This window comes from Gymnoscopelus microlampas, assembly GCF_963454915.1.
Source record: "Gymnoscopelus microlampas genome assembly, chromosome: 6".
Taxonomy (NCBI): Eukaryota; Metazoa; Chordata; class Actinopteri; order Myctophiformes; family Myctophidae; genus Gymnoscopelus; species Gymnoscopelus microlampas.
In genome coordinates this window covers 50,660,538-50,679,344 of record NC_139943.1, presented here as the reverse complement: position 1 = coordinate 50,679,344, position 18,807 = coordinate 50,660,538, and the positions used below count along the sequence as shown (strand labels likewise).

Here is an 18,807-nt window from a genome sequence, read left to right as displayed (position 1 = left end):
AGCGGTTCCGGTAGGAGACACAAAGAGTCTCTTTTGTGTCTCCTACCGGAACCGCTGACTACCGGTCCGCTGGTCATCATATTATTGTCTTAGGAATGAGACAAAAACAAAACAATATCCATGAATTCAAGTCTCCCTGGGGTGACTAATCCATAGAAAAGCAAAGATTTGAGTACAAAATGTTTGCTTTAAAAAACATATATATTCAAAGATCAGGGTGGTGGTCCCTCCCCCTGTTAGGAGATCAAACTGAGGTGACAAACACAAAAAGAAGAAAAGAAACGGTACAAAGTCCTCTAAAAACAGAAGGTATAAAGTCCATCATAGTATCTTTATCTTTACTGCTCCCTCTGTCACATGACACACACACACACACACACACACACACACACACACACACACACACACACACACACACACACACACACACACACACGTAATTGTAAACCTATAACTCTAAACATAATGTTTCAATCATAAAAAAACATTTCTCTTCCTCAAAATGTCTATTTCTCATATTCTACTATAGCTGTGGAGACATACAGTATATCTGGTCCTCACACACTGATAGTAATACAAAGATACACACACACACACACATTACCATGTCATAACATGTCAGAAAGAATCTGCCTGATTCACACGTTGGTTGCGCGCCCGGTGTGTAGCAGACCTACAAATAGCAGACCTACAAGCTCACAACGCCTCGCGGCAGCGAGGCGTTGTGAGCTTGCTTGTAGATCTGCTATTTTCTCGCAGCATAATAAATCACCCATTAGATAATATAGATTCTCACACAGAGGAGCTGTTGAAAGAGTATTCTGGAGTGTTGCAACTCTCTCTCAATGGCTCTGGCTTGCCCCGCCCACATTCTCCATGCTGTGGACCTTCATGTCAGACTGAAGTTCTTCACATACAGAAGAAGAAGGAGCTATAGAATAGAAACATGTATTTTTGGATAGTGCTCCTGGCTGTTCTGCTGGTGGTTTTAATCCGCTGCTATCCTTACTTCCTGCCAGATGTCCTGTACATGGTCAGGCTGCTGGCCATCGGCAGGAGGCTCGCTGCGTTCAGGGAGGAGAACTACACGCTCCTGGACCGCTTCCTGGAGGCCGTGAAGGCTCATCCTCACAAAGCCTTCATCAGGTTTAATGAAGAGACTCTGTCCTACCTGGAGACAGACGTTAGGAGCAACCAGGTGGCCAGGGTTCTGCTGGAGAGCGGTCTGCTAAAGGTACACTGTGTGTGTGTGTGTGTGACTGACTGTGTGTGTGTGTGTGTGTGTGTGTGTGTGTGTGTGTGTGTGTGTGTGTGTGTGTGTGTGTGTGTGTGTGTGTGTGTGTGTGTGTAAGTAATAATATATTATATTATCTTAAAGGAGGGCCAGACGGTGGCGCTGTTCCTGGGAAATGAACCCTGGTTCCTGTACCTGTGGCTGGGTCTGGTGAAGATGGGATGCTCTGCTGCCTTGCTCAACTACAACATGAGGTCCAAGTCTCTACTGCACTGCTTTGAGCGTAGTGGAGCGAGCATCCTGATCGCTGCTAAAGGTATGTTTTATATCAGTTATATATCAGTGTATTATATTAGCTGTCATAGTCATGCATTCATTCTTTTTTAGGCTAATCATGTTATTATATAACTCCATATCCATTATTTAATTAGTGTTTATTCTATCCATTACATTTTCGATTAATGGAATAATAAAGAAGCGAGTGTTTTACAACAAATAAAATAGATGTATCAACAAAAAAAGTCTTACAGTTTTTTTTATATAATCAACTAAACAGATTCGTCTGATGAACCATTTAAGCCCTTTTTATACCAAGCTTCTATATAGATCTACAGTGTGTTTGCTATTATTTTAATCGATTAGTAAAATCGTTTTAGTTTAATGAACTGTTTGCTCCTCTGTTGTGTCCTATGTTCCAGAACTAAAGGAGGCCGTGGAGGAGGTTCTACCAGCCCTGTTGGAACAGAATGTGAAGGTTTTCATCCTGGCTGATGAATGCACAACATCTGGAATGGACACGTTCAGTGATAAAGTCAGCCTGGCCTCTAAGGAGCCTCTACCGGCTGATCTGAGGTCACATGTTACTGTCCACAGTCCTGCTGTCTACATCTACACATCTGGAACTACAGGTTAGATACTATATGTACATCTACACATCTGGGACTACTGGTTAGATACTATATACATCTACACATCTGGAACTACTGGTTAGATACTATGTAGGGCTGCAGTGGCTCAGGGTAGAGTGGCCGGGTAGAGTGAACTGGAAAACCGCAAGGTTCCCAGTTCGATCCCGGGCTGGGGCGCTCCCCTAGAGTTAGTGTCGAAGTGTCCTTGAGCAAGACGCTGAACCCCTAATTGCTCCCGATGAGCAGGTTGGTGCCTTGCATGGTTTCCTCCGCCATCGGTGTATGAATGGGTTAATGGCACAATCAATGTAAAGCGCTTCGGATAGAAGCGCTATATAAATGCACCATTTTATTACCATTTATATACATCTACACATCTGGAACTACAGGTTAGATACTATATACATCTACACATCTGGAACTACAGGTAGTTAGACACTATATACATCTACACATCTGGAACTACAGGTTAGATATCTATGTGTTTACATCTACACATCGGGAACTACAGGTTAGATATACTAAACTGCCCTCAAAAAGTTCGGAAACTTAACTTTGGTCTATTATTTCTCCCCTTTAATAATGCCAATTGGTATTGTGTTTTATATCATTTTATTGTTGATTAGTCACGTTTACAACGAGGTACAGCTTGTAAGGATCGGACATTCGTGGAATGAGCAACACAGCTAAACGTGTGGGTAGCGTCCCCCAAAAATATGCTCCAAGCAGCAACACTGCCCTCGTGGAAAGATGCCACGTTTGTTCCTTCATGATAAGGCCCGTGCAATAGGGCAAGGGAAGCTGGTGTTACATAGATTACACATTATCTGATGTCAGCCCTGGTATCATTTGCAGGCAGGTGTGTGCCATTCACAGGTGTGTGACTGGCACCTGAACATGGGTCCTGCAACTTTGGCATCTGTCTTTGGTACCGTTGTGCAAATCTTGCCTGTAAATCTCTGGAAGAAAACCTATGGTTCCTCAGTGAAGCAAGGGTGAGGAACCGGTCTTCTTGGGTTGTTATCTTCCTTTGACTTCACCAGTCTCACAGAACTTGGTCCTAAGTTTGTAAATGGTACCAGGGCTGACACCACATAATGCTGCCACTCTGCATGCAACAGAACAGCAGCTTCACTTGCCCTGTTACACCACAGGCCTTATCCTGAAGGGACAAACGTGGCATCTTTCCATGGGGGCAGTGTTACTGCTTGGAGCATCAACACAAACTCAACAAAGTTGCAAGACCCATACTCAGGTGCCAGCATGTGCTGGCAGGTCGCTCAAAACAAGAGCGATTGACAACAGAAGCATATTGGGGGATTTTGGCAATTTGTTGGGGGACGCTACCCACACGTTTAGCTGTGTTGCTCATTCCACGAATGCCCGATCCTTACAAGCGGTACCTCGTTGTAAAGGTGACTAATCAACGATAAAAAATGATATAAAACACAATGCCAATTTGTGTTATTAAAGGGGAGAAATAATCGACCAAAGTTAAGTTTCCAAACTTTTTGTGGGAAGTTTACATCTGGAACTACAGGTAAGATATCTGTCTACATCTACACATCTGGTTCTCCTCTTCTAAAGGTCTTCCTAAAGCAGCCATGGTGAGCCACCTGAAGCTGTGGGCGATGTCGTTTCTTCAGAGAGCTGTGGGGGTGAAATCTGACGATGTGATTTATGTCAACCTGCCTCTGTATCACACCGCTGGCTTTATGGCCTGTACTGGAGCTATAGAGAGAGGTATGTCGTTATAATAATAATTATTTAATATGATTCTATATGTAGTACTGCAGCTATAGAGAGAGGTATGTAGTTAGAATAATAATTATTATTTCATATGATTCTACTGCAGCTATAGAATGTTTTTTTTTTCATTCCATCTGTGTGTGTGTGTGTGTGTGTGTGTGTGTGTGTGTGTGTGTGTGTGTGTGTGTGTGTGTGTGTGTGTGTGTGTGTGTGTGTGTGTGTGTGTGTGTGTGTGTGTGTGTGTGTGTGTGTGTGTGTGTGTGTGTGTGTGTGTGTGTGTGTGTGTGTGTGTGTAATCTATGCATAATCTATGTATAACTGTGTTTTCTACAGGTATCACCATTGTTTTGAAAAGTAAATTTTCTGCATCAAGCTTCTGGGACGACTGCAGAAAGTTCAACGTTACTGTCATTCAGTACATCGGTGAAACTATGAGATATCTCTGCAACACCACAAAGGTATTTACTTATACTTATAGGTATTTATGTATAGTTACTGTCATTCACTACATCGGTGAAACTATGAGATATCTCTGCAACACCACAAAGGTATTTACTTATAGTTATAGGTATTTATTTATAGTTACTGTCATTCAGTACATCGGTGAAACTATGAGATATCTCTGCAACACCACAAAGGTATTGTTACCATTACATAGTCTATTTATTACATTTTATTATCTCTATATTCTTACCTGTCCTGTGGTTCATGTTTACTGCCTATGACCTACTATATGACCCCTGAATTTACCCACAATCTTATCTTGTCTCATATTCTGACCCTGTCCTGGCCTATAGTAATGATACTGTACTGTTTCTAAATACAGATCGGATGATTTTACACAAAACATAACAAATTAAAAACAGTCAAATGCCACAGTAACACCACTAATAGAATAAGATGAAACGCTAAATGGTGAGAAAGTACAAGAGATTTTGAAATGAAACCAAAGCTATAAAATAATCAAAGCTGTGTCTTACTACATACACTAGGGTGCACATTTTACAATTACAATTTACAAAATAATATAAACACATTAAAAAGCACAATGGGACAGAACAGAGCAAATAAAAAAGGAAGACAAAAGAGAACAGCATATACTCCCACCTTTCAATTTAACAAATACAATTTTAACCTTTAAAAACAACACAGTTTAAGTAAAGACAAGTTTATTTTAGCTTTGACTTAAAAATGACCAGAGTTTTGGCTTGTCTTATATAATAATCAGTGAGGTTATTCCGGGTGTGAGGTGCATGGTAACAACATGCTAACAAGATGCTGCTTCACCCTGGTTTGTTCTAAATGGAACCAAATTATTTTGGTTCCATTTGTACACTGTCAGAGTTACAGACATGACTCACATGTAAGTCTATGTGGTTCCTAACTATCTATCATCTAGGGACCCCCTGGAACCCCCCCCCCCCCCCCCAAGGATCCCTGGGGGTCCCTGGACCCTACTTTGAGAACCACCATCCCAGATGGTTCATAATAATGATGGCACAAACATTCCTGGGATGTATTTGAGCCCAGAACCACAGATTGATTTGTAGACAAAAAGTATCCGTATCTGACTTGACTCTTAGTTATGAGAGAAACATACATGGACTCGAGGTCAGAACTGACTTTCTGTCTCTGTAAATAAACGGTATCTCTATTTAGCTGGAGAAAATGTAGCCTCATCCAATCATTGATTTGACACAGACAGGACCATATAGTCAGCTGGAGGAAGTGATAAGATGTAGATTTGCATGTCCTTTGCACGTGTGTGTGTGTGTGTGTGTGTGTGTGTGTGTGTGTGTGTGTGTGTGTGTGTGTGTGTGTGTGTGTGTGTGTGTGTGTGTGTGTGTGTGTGTGTGTGTGTGTGTGTGTGTGTGTGTGTGTGTGTGTGTGTGTGTGTGTGTGTGTGTGTGTGGTCTTACACAGCTGTACAGATGGGTGTGACACTTTGCCCCACACTCGCAGTAGGCCAAGGAGGAAGCTTTAACTCTTATGGCATAATGGTTATAGGACATTACTGTAGTCCTTATGCACATTACTGTAGTCCTTATGCACATTACTGTAGTCCTTATGCACATTAATGTAGTCCTAATGCGCATTACTGTAGTCCTTATGCACATTACTGTAGTCCTTATGCACATTACTGTAGTCCTTATGCACATTAATGTAGTCCTAATGCGCATTACTGTAGTCCTTATGCACATTACTGTAGTCCTTATGCACATTACTGTAGTCCTTATGCACATTAATGTAGTCCTAATGCGCATTACTGTAGTCCTTATGCACATTACTGTTGTCCTAATGCACATTACTGTTGTCCTTATGCACATTACTGTAGTCCTTATGCACATTACTGTAGTCCTAATGCACATTACTGTAGTCCTTATGCACATTACTGTAGTCCTTATGCACATTACTGTTGTCCTAATGCACATTACTGTTGTCCTTATACACATTACTGTAGTTCTTCTGCACATTACTGTAGTCCTAATGCACATTACTGTAGTCCTTATGCACATTACTGTAGTCCTAATGCACATTACTGTTGTCCTTATACACATTACTGTAGTCCTTATGCACATTTCCACCTGACACCATTTTGCATTTCCTTCAAAACACACTTTTTGCTACAACTCTAATCTGAGTTCCCAGAACTACAACTCCTGCTGAGTTTGTCCACAACTCACACAAATGGCTACATGTTATCGCTGGGGTCATGTGATCAAGATGTATCAGTCACATGTTTCATTTGGCTACGATTGGCTTCCAATAATTTTTCCCACATTTCTCCACAGAAACCCAACGAGCAGGTACACTCAGTAAGGATAGCGATCGGTAACGGCATCAGAGCAGACGTGTGGAGAGAGTTCTTAAACCGATTTGGAGACGTTCAGATCAACGAACTCTACGCCTCGACGGAGGGAAACATCAGTCTGATCAATTATATCGGCAAGGTTGGAGCTGTTGGTCGAGTCAACTTCTTTCACAGGGTAACTTTATCATCTGACAACATTAAATAACTCTTCTTTTACAGGGTAAACGTCTGTTTATCATCTGATCTGACAACATTAAATACAACATTATATTAACCACTTAAACCCTATAATACTTCATTGACTGGGGTCCCCCAGGGGTCTGTACTTGGATCCATAATTGTTTCCCTCTATACCAAATCCCGTCACACTTTACACACAGATGGTGTTTCCTTATGAACCTTTACCTTATGTTTACATACAGATGGTGTTTCCTTATGCATCATTACCTTATGTTTACATACAGATGGTGTTTCCTTATGAATCCTTACCTTATGTTTACATACAGATGGTGTTTCCTTATGAATCTGTACCGTATGTTTACATACAGATGGTGTTTCCTTATGAATCTTTACCTTATGTTTACATACAGATGGTGTTTCCTTATGAATCTGTACCGTGTGTTTACATACAGATGGTGTTTCCTTATGAATCTGTACCGTGTGTTTACATACAGATGGTGTTTCCTTATGAATCTGTACCGTATGTTTACATACAGATGGTGTTTCCTTATGAATCTGTACCGTATGTTTACATACAGATGGTGTTTCCTTATGAATCTGTACCTTGTGTTTACATACAGATGGTGTTTCCTTATGAATATTTACCTTATGTTTACATACAGATGGTGTTTCCTTATGAATCTTTACCTTATGTTTACATACAGATGGTGTTTCCTTATCAATCTTTACCTTATGTTTACATACAGATGGTGTTTCCTTATGAATCTGTACCGTATGTTTACATACAGATGGTGTTTCCTTATGAATATTTACCTTATGTTTACATACAGATGGTGTTTCCTTATGAATCTGTACCTTGTGTTTACATACAGATGGTGTTTCCTTATGAATATTTACCTTATGTTAACATACAGATGGTGTTTCCTTATGAATCCTTACCTTATGTTTACATACAGATGGTGTTTCCTTATGAATCTGTACCTTGTGTTTACATACAGATGGTGTTTCCTTATGACTCTTTACCTTATGTTTGCATACAGATGGTGTTTCCTTACGCTGTGATCAAATACGATGCAGAGAAAGAAGAACCTGTAAGAGACTCAACAACAGGTCTCTGCATTGAAGCTGATAAAGGTACCTGAACATCTACACATAGTTAACTTGTAGATCTACAAACTAGTTAACTTTTAGATCTACAAGCTTGCAGATGTACAGACTAGCTTGTTGATCTACAAGCTGACTAGCTTGTAGATTGACAGGCTAGTTAGCTTGTCGATCTGCAAGCTAGTTAACTTGTAGATCAAGTTATGTATTTTAGAATGTTTAGAAAATCTTCATGTGGTGAAGGATTCTGTCACCAAATCAATGATATCTCATGTATCTATACTGAAACAAATGTGCATTGCTTACAAATCTAATCAATGATGGACAAAACAACTATCTCCACATTAATGGTCAAAAACCTCCTAACTCCACTTGAGCTGTATTTGGGTAAAGTGATGATAATATAATGTATTTAATATAATAATAATATAATGTATTTGGGTAAAGTGATGATAATATAATGTATTTAATATAATAATAATATAATATCATGTATGTGGGTAAAGTGATGATAATATAAAGACACACTCAAGTATCTGACAATGTATAAAGTCACTATATAACTCTGATGAGTATTGTGTTGTTTTAAATACATGTTTTTTTATTTCCTGAAAAGTACATATTTTGGACATAGCTGGTTTCTGCCCGACAACAGAGATATGACATCCTATTAGCAAGCATTAATTAACGGTTAATACAATACTTATAAGGCCTTATAAGATGCTTATTAACCTTATTATTTAATATTAAAGGCTATAAACGATATTTAATGTAATGATCTTATAATGCCCCTGAAGGCGAGGCGGGCCTGATGGTCTCTAAGATCACGTTGAAGACTCCGTTCAGCGGCTACGCTGGAGACCTGGAGCAGACCGAGAAGAAGAGACTCCGGGACGTCTTCCAGAGAGGGGACGTCTTCTTCAACACCGGAGACCTTCTGCTCATCGACCAGGACAACTTCATCTACTTCCAGGACCGCATCGGAGACACCTTCAGGTCAATAGGTCATTTATTTATTCATTAGAGACACCTTCAGGCCGTAGGTCATTATTTATTCATTAGAGACACCTTCAGGTCAATAGGTCATTATTTATTCATTAGACACCTTCAGGTCATTATGTATTCATTAGAGACACCTTCAGGTCATTATTTATTCATTAGAGACACCTTCAGGTCATTATATATTCATTAGAGACACCTTCAGGTCATTATTTATTCATTAGAGACACCTTCAGGTCAATAGGTCACTTATTTATTCATTAGAGACACCTTCAGGTCAATATTTATTCATTAGAAACACCTTCAGGTCAATATTTATTCATTAGAGACACCTTCAGGTCATCATTTATTTATTAGAGGTCATAAGGTCATGTGTTGACCAGGGGTCCCCTCCTTTATTCTCTCTATACCAAGGGGTCTTCAACAGGGGGTCAAGACCCCTAAGGGGTCCTCAGAGTCACTACAGGGGCTCCCCTGTAGTTCCTACATATCATATTCTCCAAAGGTCAAGTTTAAGTATTGAGGGTTTAAGTGGTTAAATGTCTGAAAATACACATTAACACGAATCCAACACTGATTACAGTGTCTGTCAAACAAGCCTATGAAGCTATCTATGAAATATATGAGAGTTTAATCTGCAACACTGTTATATGTAGTGGTTCATCTACATCTCTCTCAGCTAAGGGGTCCCTGCTTCATCTCTCTCTCAGCTAAGGGGTCCCTGCTTCATCTCTCTCTCAGCTAAGGGGTCCCTGCTTCATCTCTCTCTCAGCTAAGGGGTCACTGCTTCATCTCTCTCTCAGCTAAGGGATTTTTGCTTCATCTCTCTCTCAGCTAAGGGGTCCCTGCTCATCTCATCTGTCTCTCAGCTAAGGGGTCCCTGCTTCATCTCTCTCAGCTAAGGGGTCCCTGCTTCATCTCTCTCAGCTAAGGGGTCCCTGCTTCATCTCTCTCTCAGCTAAGGGGTCCCTGCTTCATCTCTCTCTCAGCTAAGGGGTCCCTGCTTCATCTCTCTCTCAGCTAAGGGATTTTTGCTTCATCTCTCTCTCAGCTAAGGGATTTTTGCTTCATCTCTCTCTCAGCTAAGGGGTCCCTGCTCATCTCATCTGTCTCTCAGCTAAGGGGTCCCTGCTTCATCTCTCTCTCAGCTAAGGGGTCCCTGCTTCATCTCTCTCTCTCAGCTAAGGGGTCCTTGGCCTGAAAAACATTGAAGACCCCTGCTCTACACTAAGGGCCCTACCTATGCCTAATCATCTTAGGCCGTTTTTAGCGGCACTAGCCGCTCTATACCTTTAGGTATAGAGCGGATATTAGCCCTCTATACCTGGCTTTTGCGTCAACGTTCTGATTGGTCAGGCTCGCCAAGGTTCTGATTGGTCAGGCTCGCCAAGGTTCTGATTGGTCAGGTCCGTCAACGTTCTGATTGGTCAGGCCCGCCAAGGTTCTGATTGGTCAGGTCCGTCAACGTTCTGATTGGTCAGGCCCGTCAAGGTTCTGATTGGTCAGGTCCGTCAACGTTCTGATTGGTCAGGCCCGTCGAGGTTCTGATTGGTCAGGTCCGTCAACGTTCTGATTGGTCAGGGAAGGGAACTATTCATGACATCAATATTATATCATGAATACAAAATTAGATGGTTTATATAAACTGTAAAAGTCCGGAACATAAACACTCTGGGTATGGCTTATAAATTGTATAGATTATTTCATAACACATACATATCTTTCTGGTACCACATGTATACACACGGACACACAAAGTTTATTTTTTAGGTACCCACTCTATCAGCTATGACAGATCAGTTTTTGCCACTTACCTTGGAATGCATTTGGTGATTCGCTTCCAATGGCACTATTTAGTGCCACTGGAAGCCTTGAAATAAATTTACAGAGATTTAATATTGTTTCTCTAGTATTTCTCTGTGTGTACGTATGTCCGTGTCTATGTCCAGGTGTATGTCCATCCTTATGTTCGTCCTCTGTATTCTTATTAACTGGGGTATAAACTGATATTGATATTATATATTAGATATTAATATTGAAACACATATCTATGACAAAATGTATCAAAGGCGCCGCTACCTTCACACAGGTGTGATTTTTAATACTTTGAAAAACATTTAAGCTAGAGCGTATAGTGAAGTTATCCCTAAACCAAGCTCTGATATAAATACATATATGAAAATATTGCAATAGCCTCACAGTGGTTCAAAATTGATGTTGGTTTATTGAAAGCATGTCTGTGTTCACATCATTTTATTGTGTTCTGGATTTGAACTATTTTTCAACTTTTAACTCCATTCTACAAGCAGCGCGTCGCCCTGAGACACGCTGCGAGTTTGTAGAATGGCTATTTCACCTATTATATGATAATTATATGATTATGATGAGAATAGGAACACTAGGCCTTCATGTGGATAATGTAGATTCAATTACTGAGAGACTGAAACGTGTCATTTTATGTTTAGGTGGAAAGGAGAGAATGTTTCTACCAATGAGGTTTCTGATGTTCTGACCAGCGCCCCCTCTGTCAGGGAGGCTAACGTCTATGGAGTTAAAGTACCAGGTAATGTAATTAAAGAACCCGGTAATGTAGTTAAAGTACCAGGTAATGTAATTAAAGTACCAGGTAATGTAACGTCTATAGAGTTAAAGTACCAGGTAATATTTTAGGTTCACCTTAACCTTCTAATGACACAGATATACTCACAGTCACACTTTAACCTTCTAGTTTTTCTGATGACTCAAATGTGTGTTTAAAATGTGGCCCTTAGACATTATAATATGAACGATTAAAGCCAGCATTATAATGTGTTTAAAATGTGGCCCCTTAGACATTATAATATGAATGATTAAAGCCATCATTATACAACAATGTAATGTACAGTAGAATGTACAGTAGAACTGGATCCAGTCCCAGACACAAGCTCAGTGAGCTGAACTATAACATGGACATGACACAACCCCTACTGGTGAACAAGGGTCATTACACTAACAAGCTGCCTTTCAAATTACAACCTGCCTGTTCCAATCCAGATGTTAATAAACTCTGTGCACAGCTGTATAATCCAGATGTTAAGCTCTGTGCACAGCTGTATAGTCCAGATGTTAATAAACTCTGTGCACAGCTGTATAATCCAGATGTTAAGCTCTGTGCACAGCTGTATAGTCCAGATGTTAATAAACTCTGTGCACAGCTGTATAGTCCAGATGTTAATAAGCTCTGTGCACAGCTGTATAGTCCAGGTGTGTTCCTATAGGTCAGGAGGGCAGAGGTCACTCTAAGACTGTGTTCCTGTGTTCCTATAGGTCAGGAGGTCACTCTAACACTGTGTTCCTGTGTTCCTATAGGTCAGGAGGGCAGAGGTCACTCTAACACTGTGTTCCTGTGTTCCTATAGGTCAGGAGGGCAGAGGTCACTCTAACACTGTGTTTCTGTGTTCCTATAGGTCAGGAGGGCACTTTAACACTGTGTTTCTGTGTTCCTATAGGCCAGGAGGGCAGAGGTCACTTTAACACTGTGTTTCTGTGTTCCTATAGGTCAGGAGGGCAGGGCAGGGATGGCTGCGGTCACTCTAACAGAAGGAGACAAACTGGACTGTGTTGGATTATTCAAACATGTAGACAACTTCCTTCCTGTCTACGCAAGACCTCGCTTCATTAGAGTTAAGGTAAAGCATTGTGTGTGTGTGTGTGTGTGTGTGTGTGTGTGTGTGTGTGTGTGTGTGTGTGTGTGTGTGTGTGTGTGTGTGTGTGTGTGTGTGTGTGTGTGTGTGTGTGTGTGTGTGTGTGTGTGTGTGTGTGTGCGTGTGCTTGTGCGTGCGTGCGTGTGTTTTAAGATAGATCATTTAGTAACTATCCAATATTTACTCAGCTATTATTCTAGCATTTACTATTTCGATGAATCTAATAATCTTGAAAGCGCGCGTTCATAATTTGTCTTATTTTTTACATCAACGAATCGACACAAATAAATTCTAGTTGATGTTTTATCTATTATATCAATTAGTCTGATACATTTTCTTGTCTTTCCATCAATACTTTCCTGTATTTAATGTGTTAGGCTGTTGATGTCCATGTTCTAATCTTGGTTACGTTTACGCCAATGTCAAATTATTTCAAGTTTTTGTTGTATGAAACAGTTTTTTGTTGTATGAAACTCATTCTGTCAGAATGAGTGGTAGTGGTTGTACAGTAGTAGGACAGCTTGGAAGTCATAGTCACATTTTATTACAGCCCAACACTACAATAATGTTCCAAAGGGCATCACATAAAAACACAACAGTATAAAAATTAAATAATTCAAATCAAGGGGTGCAAAGTTCAACTATATCAAATATACAACCACACATAATAATTAACAGTAAGTTAACATGAGTGCAATGTAAATTATATACATACATAGGCTACACACACGCACATGTGCATATAAATACCATAACACAGATATACTCACATGCACTCACCCATAAAACACTGTAAACAAAATATGAAAGTGTACAGTAAAACCTGGTTCAGAATAAATGATGTCACATGCTGATGTGTGTTTTGAGTCTGCGTTTAAATAGGTCAACCGAGTTACACTCTCCAATATAGACCGGGGGCTCGGTAAGAGAATGCCCTTCCACCCGCTGATATTTGATTTATTTTGGGGGGAGATCTTGTGGGTCTAATATAGAATTACTAGAGGTGATACTGTAGTATTTTATAAGTTTACAGTAGAATCGGTTACATGGTGACATCATGTTTGTGCTTGTAGGATTGGAGGTGACAGTTATACAATGATGCTAAAAAACACAATGTTTCCATTGTGGCCCTCACAATGTTTCCATTGTGGCCCTATCTATGGCAGTGTGTTTTTTTCCTGTAGGATTGGAGGTGACAGAGTGCCATTGTGTTTTTTCTTGTAGGATTGCCTGGACGTTACGGGAACATTCAAACAGATGAAAGTGAAGCTGATGCAGGAAGGATTCGACCCGGACGACATCGCCGAGCCGCTCTACTTCCTGTCTGAGAGAGACAGAACGTACATTCCATTTACGAAGGATGAATTCAACTCAGTTATATCAGGGACGATCAAATTTTAAAGCCACATGGATATGGATCAGATCTTTGGTTCTGAATTACACAGATTACAAGAGAGGCAATTTTGTGGAGGAGTTTATGCTTTGACAGCTGATTGATCAAACCTTTTAGAAGTGAATGACAGCATAACTCTGTTTGATTGATTGAATACTTTATTTAGAAAAGACTTGGAAACAGTACATGGAAGTACAATTCACAATACAAGGTCCTCTAAACTGGATCGCTCATAAAAGCACAATATTTAAAATGAGATTCCCACGCACTCAAATCATGATGACATTTAAGAAAACAGACAGATATACACTACTATGCAGAACGTCATACAATCAGCTTACAGGTTACTGGTATGAAAAACAAGAAATATGTACAATAGACAGTTTGAGGAGGAAGGGGGGGAGGGGTAGGTTAAGACTTTGACAGGGGCCAGTTTGGAATTGCAGCCTCCTGAAGGTGTTTCTTCAGGGCAGTTTTGAAAGTGAGTAGGGTTTTACACTCCTTTACCCCTTTAGGTAGGGCATTCCACATTTTTGTTGTATAGCATGAGAAAGAGTTCATTCCCTTGTTTGTGCCAAATATATGTTGAACATGATGATCAGTGGAGCTGCCTCTGGTGTTATGATTATGGACTTCATTTACGTTTGTGAAATATTTTGACAGGTACATGGGTATCCCAATGTCGTGGTGTATCTTGTAGACCAGGCCCATTGTGAGTTGCTGCACTCTGTCCTCAACCCTGAGCCATCCAACACTAGCAAAATGAGCAGGGGTTAGATGGGTTGTGTGTTTGAGGCCAAGAAGTAGCCTTACCAGTTTGTTTTGGGATGTCTGGAGCCTTGTTTTTAAGGCCTTAGTGGTGTTGTGATACCATGAGAAGCATGCATAGTCAAAATGACCTTGGATGAGGGCTCCTGTGAGAATCCTCAAGGTATTCTTACTGACTAGAGAGTTGATCCTATACAGAAAACGTGTTCTTTGATTGACCTTTTTGATGAATCTTTCTGCCATTTTATCACCGGAGAGGTTTGCCTCCAAGATGGAACTGTCTACCTTAATGTGATAGTTTCTGACCAGGTGCACAGTCTGTCTACCTTAATGTGATAGTTTCTTACCAGGTGCACAGACTGTCTACCTTAATGTGATAGTTTCTTACCACACAGTCTGTCTACCTTAATGTGATAGTTTCTTACCACACAGTCTGTCTACCTTAATGTGATAGTTTCTATCCAGGTGCACAGTCTGGAAGAAATGCTTTACATTCAGTAAATACCAGCATTCAAACTAATGTCCTGAAGGCACTTTATTGAGTAACTTGACACAGGAAGAATGCAGGCATGCTGCCTGGGTGACATAAATAAACCTGCCTTAAAGGACGAGACCGGGAACGCATCTGTGTGTCATTTTTAGATTTCTTTGGGCTATTTCAAAAATAGCAGATCTACAAGCTCATAGCGTGGCACAGAGTGCCGCGCTACGAGCTCAGATACACTTCATTTACTCTTTTCTTTTTTTCCCCTGTCTACTTTCTATCGCCCCCCCTGGCCTCCACTTTGAAAACCACTGGTCTAGAGCAGTGGTTCTCAACCTGTGGGTCGGGACCCCCAGGGGGATCCCCACGTGATTTTGGGGGTGCCCAGATGACAGTGAAGTGACGATTTAAGGACCTTTAAGAGCTAAAAAATATATACAATTTCAGCATCAAAAGTAATCAACTATAAAAACTTGTCAAACATTGACCACATTGTCAAATAATATAAGAAAGAGGCAAAACATTTGAAAATAGCTTATCTACAAGCTCAATGCCTCGCAACGTGAGGCGTTGTGAGCTTGTAGATATGCTATTTTCACAATATTTATTTGGGGGGTTCAAATATGACTATTTTGGGGGGTCACGGCCTGAAAAGGTGGAGAACCACTGGTCATAGCAAGTTGCTGTGCCGAACGTTGCGAAGTTCCCTTGAGCCGACTCAGCGCTGTTCGAGTTATGTGATAGGGACAGAATAGTAAATCATGTTTTGGCGAGAGCAGTTGCCCCAACTGCCACTCAAACTGGCTATTGGCCAATCACAGAGTGTCCTTGCACAAGCATATTGGCCAATCACAGCGTGTCCTTGCACAAGTGGTATAGGTTTTGGGATCACGCTGTCTTGGAGTCACGTGGAACTCCATTTTTGGGGAAATGACGTCATATTTGATGAGTGGACATTTGAGGAGCTGGATTTAAAGGCTGATTCCACACAGTGTGACGACATCAGTGAAAGAGAAGCAGACCCTTATTGAAACCATTAGAGCACCGAGTGGAAGTCAAAGCTGACCATTCCTGGATAGCAATGTCACTGTTTGGGTTCTTGGACGTCTCTGGGACAGTTCTAGACAGCTGGAGAAGACACTTAGTCAAGAGATGGAAAACAAGCTGTGTGATGCTGAGATGAGGCGGATTCAGCAATATGAGGTGGATGTGACTCTGGACCCTGATACAGAAAACCCCAAACTAATCCTGTCTGAGGATGGAAAACAAGTGCATTGTGGAAACGTAATGAAGAGTCTCCCAGACAACACAGAGAGATTCTCTTATTGTGCCGGTGTCTTAGGAAAACAAAGCTTCTCCTCTGGAAGGGTTTACAATGAGGTTCAAAATCTATCTGGGCCCTGATAAAGGTTACTGGACTATAGTGTTGAGGAATGGAAATGAGTACACGGCTCTTGTTGGTCCTGACCCTAATGTCCTCCTCCCTGTAAGAGAGGAGGTCCAGAAAGTGGGAGTGTTTGTGGATTATGAGGAGGGTCTGGTCTCCTTTTATGATGTGGAGACCAGAGTTCATCTCTACTCTTTCACTGGCTGCACCTTCGCTGAGAGACTCTTTCCATTCTTCAGTCCATGTTGTAACCGTAATGGTACAAACTCTGCTCCTCTGATCATCTCTCCTGTCAATCACACTGTTTGAATCCTTACATTTTACAATGATGGTTGCATTTACAATAGAATGTGTAAATTACACAGTATAATTGTAACTCTTAACAAACCTGGACGCTTCATCCAGTTCAAAACACTGGTGACGACCTACAAGGCAGTCAAGGTCACGTCACCTCCTGACCTTCAGGACATGATCCACCCCTACACACCTTCACAAACACTTTGCATCAGATGTCACTTTTTTCTTTCTTTTTTACCAAATTATGTAGAAATGGTGTGGTGGGTCATGTGACAATGAGCAACAGGGTTCTGATACTCCATACTGTTTGACCAGTGGTGTGTGTGTTCTAGGTTTTTTGGAGGGTATACAATCAATCCAATCAACCCCAAATTACAATCACATATTTATGTATAGCATCACATACCACACACACACGCACGCACGCACGCAGCGAGAGAGAGAGAATCACATGCAACACACACACATATATATGTGCTATCGAAGACGAGACTTTTTATTTTATTTTGGGTCATTTAAACTCAAATAATATTTTCTATTCAATATATATATAATAATATATGTGTATATGAATGAATGAATGCATGTCTGAACAGAGCAGGGAACATTGTGGAGGACAGTGACAGTAGACTGACTCACACCAGAATCATCACCTGTTCCACCTGATGCCCTGTGGGGGGCGCCACTGGTGTATCAAACGGAGCTTTTTCCCCAGAGCCATCATTGTATTAAATGCAACCTATTTGATGAGGCAGTATTGTGTTGTTCTAAAAATATGGTTTTCTTTCACTTCCTGAAAAGTTAATCTTTTGTACATTGGTTCAGGCAGAAATGTCTGCCTGACAGCAGAGATATGTATTATTATTAGTAGTATTATTAGCACTGCAATGCATTATGCATTTTATACCTCAGCTACACTCAGATCTTTATGTTGTTGTTGTTTATTAATGCAGTATTTGCCATGGTTCACATGACGCTCGACGGCTCGTCTGTCACAAGCGTCATGGAACCACTTGTTCCTGGTTTGCAAATGTTTTACATTTACAACCCGTACATCTACATAAACGTTCACATTTCAAATATAAAGTGCTGACCCCACGGCCACGGATGTAACAAGTTAAAGTGCACCGGTCTAAGTAGCCGTATCTTCTGTATTGTTCAATAAAAATCTTTTAAATCCAATCGCCGGCCATTTTCTTCATTTTTTTCCCCACGTTTTTCAACACCGCGACCCTATCGGTTAGGAGGTGTATTGCACTCTGATACATTACAAACTAAATAAAAAATAAATAGAACATGGCCGCCAATCGGATTAAAATGCTTTTTATTGAACAATACGGAAGATACGGGTACTTAGACCCATACGCTTTAACTTGTTACATCCTTGGCTTGGGGGTCAGCACTGTATATTTGAAATGTGAACGTTTATGTAGATGTGGCAGTTGTAAATGTAAACATTTCGCAAACCAGGAACAAGTGGTTCCATTCCATTACTGTCATGGAATGACGGTTATGTTTCAGGGCTACTACAGTATGTGGTTCTGCACTTTAAAGCTGAGTAAGTTGTTACATTAAGTCCTTTCCTGTGTTTTGGTGTTTTCACTGTTTGTTTGTTTGTTTGTTTGTTTGTTTTGTTTTCTCTGTTTTTCTCTGTTTTTTTTTTTTTTTTTCTCTATCTGCCAAAACAAACAGTGAAAACACACAGAGGGCAACGTTTCAGCAGATCTAAACAAACAGTCAGGGAGAAAATAAATACAATGTTATGTAAACACAGGGAAAAGTTACTTATGAATCAAACATGAAATTGTT

At 40.6% G+C, this 18,807-nt stretch overlaps 1 protein-coding gene across 1 annotated transcript; it reads left to right on the top strand.

The window, feature by feature from the left end:
- Positions 1-946: 946 nt before the first annotated feature.
- Positions 947-14,961, top strand: LOC311047039 (long-chain fatty acid transport protein 2-like; the record flags this gene model as incomplete). The annotated part of the gene is made up of 11 exons (XM_084059622.1): positions 947-1,234; positions 1,379-1,550; positions 1,933-2,142; positions 3,730-3,885; positions 4,225-4,349; positions 6,684-6,878; positions 7,924-8,017; positions 8,785-8,983; positions 11,452-11,549; positions 12,524-12,654; positions 13,894-14,961. The coding sequence occupies 11 exons, from the start codon at positions 947-949 to the stop codon at positions 14,068-14,070; spliced, it is 1,845 nt and encodes a 614-aa protein (XP_083915748.1). The 3' UTR covers positions 14,071-14,961.
- Between the last annotated feature and the right edge of the window lie 3,846 nt (positions 14,962-18,807).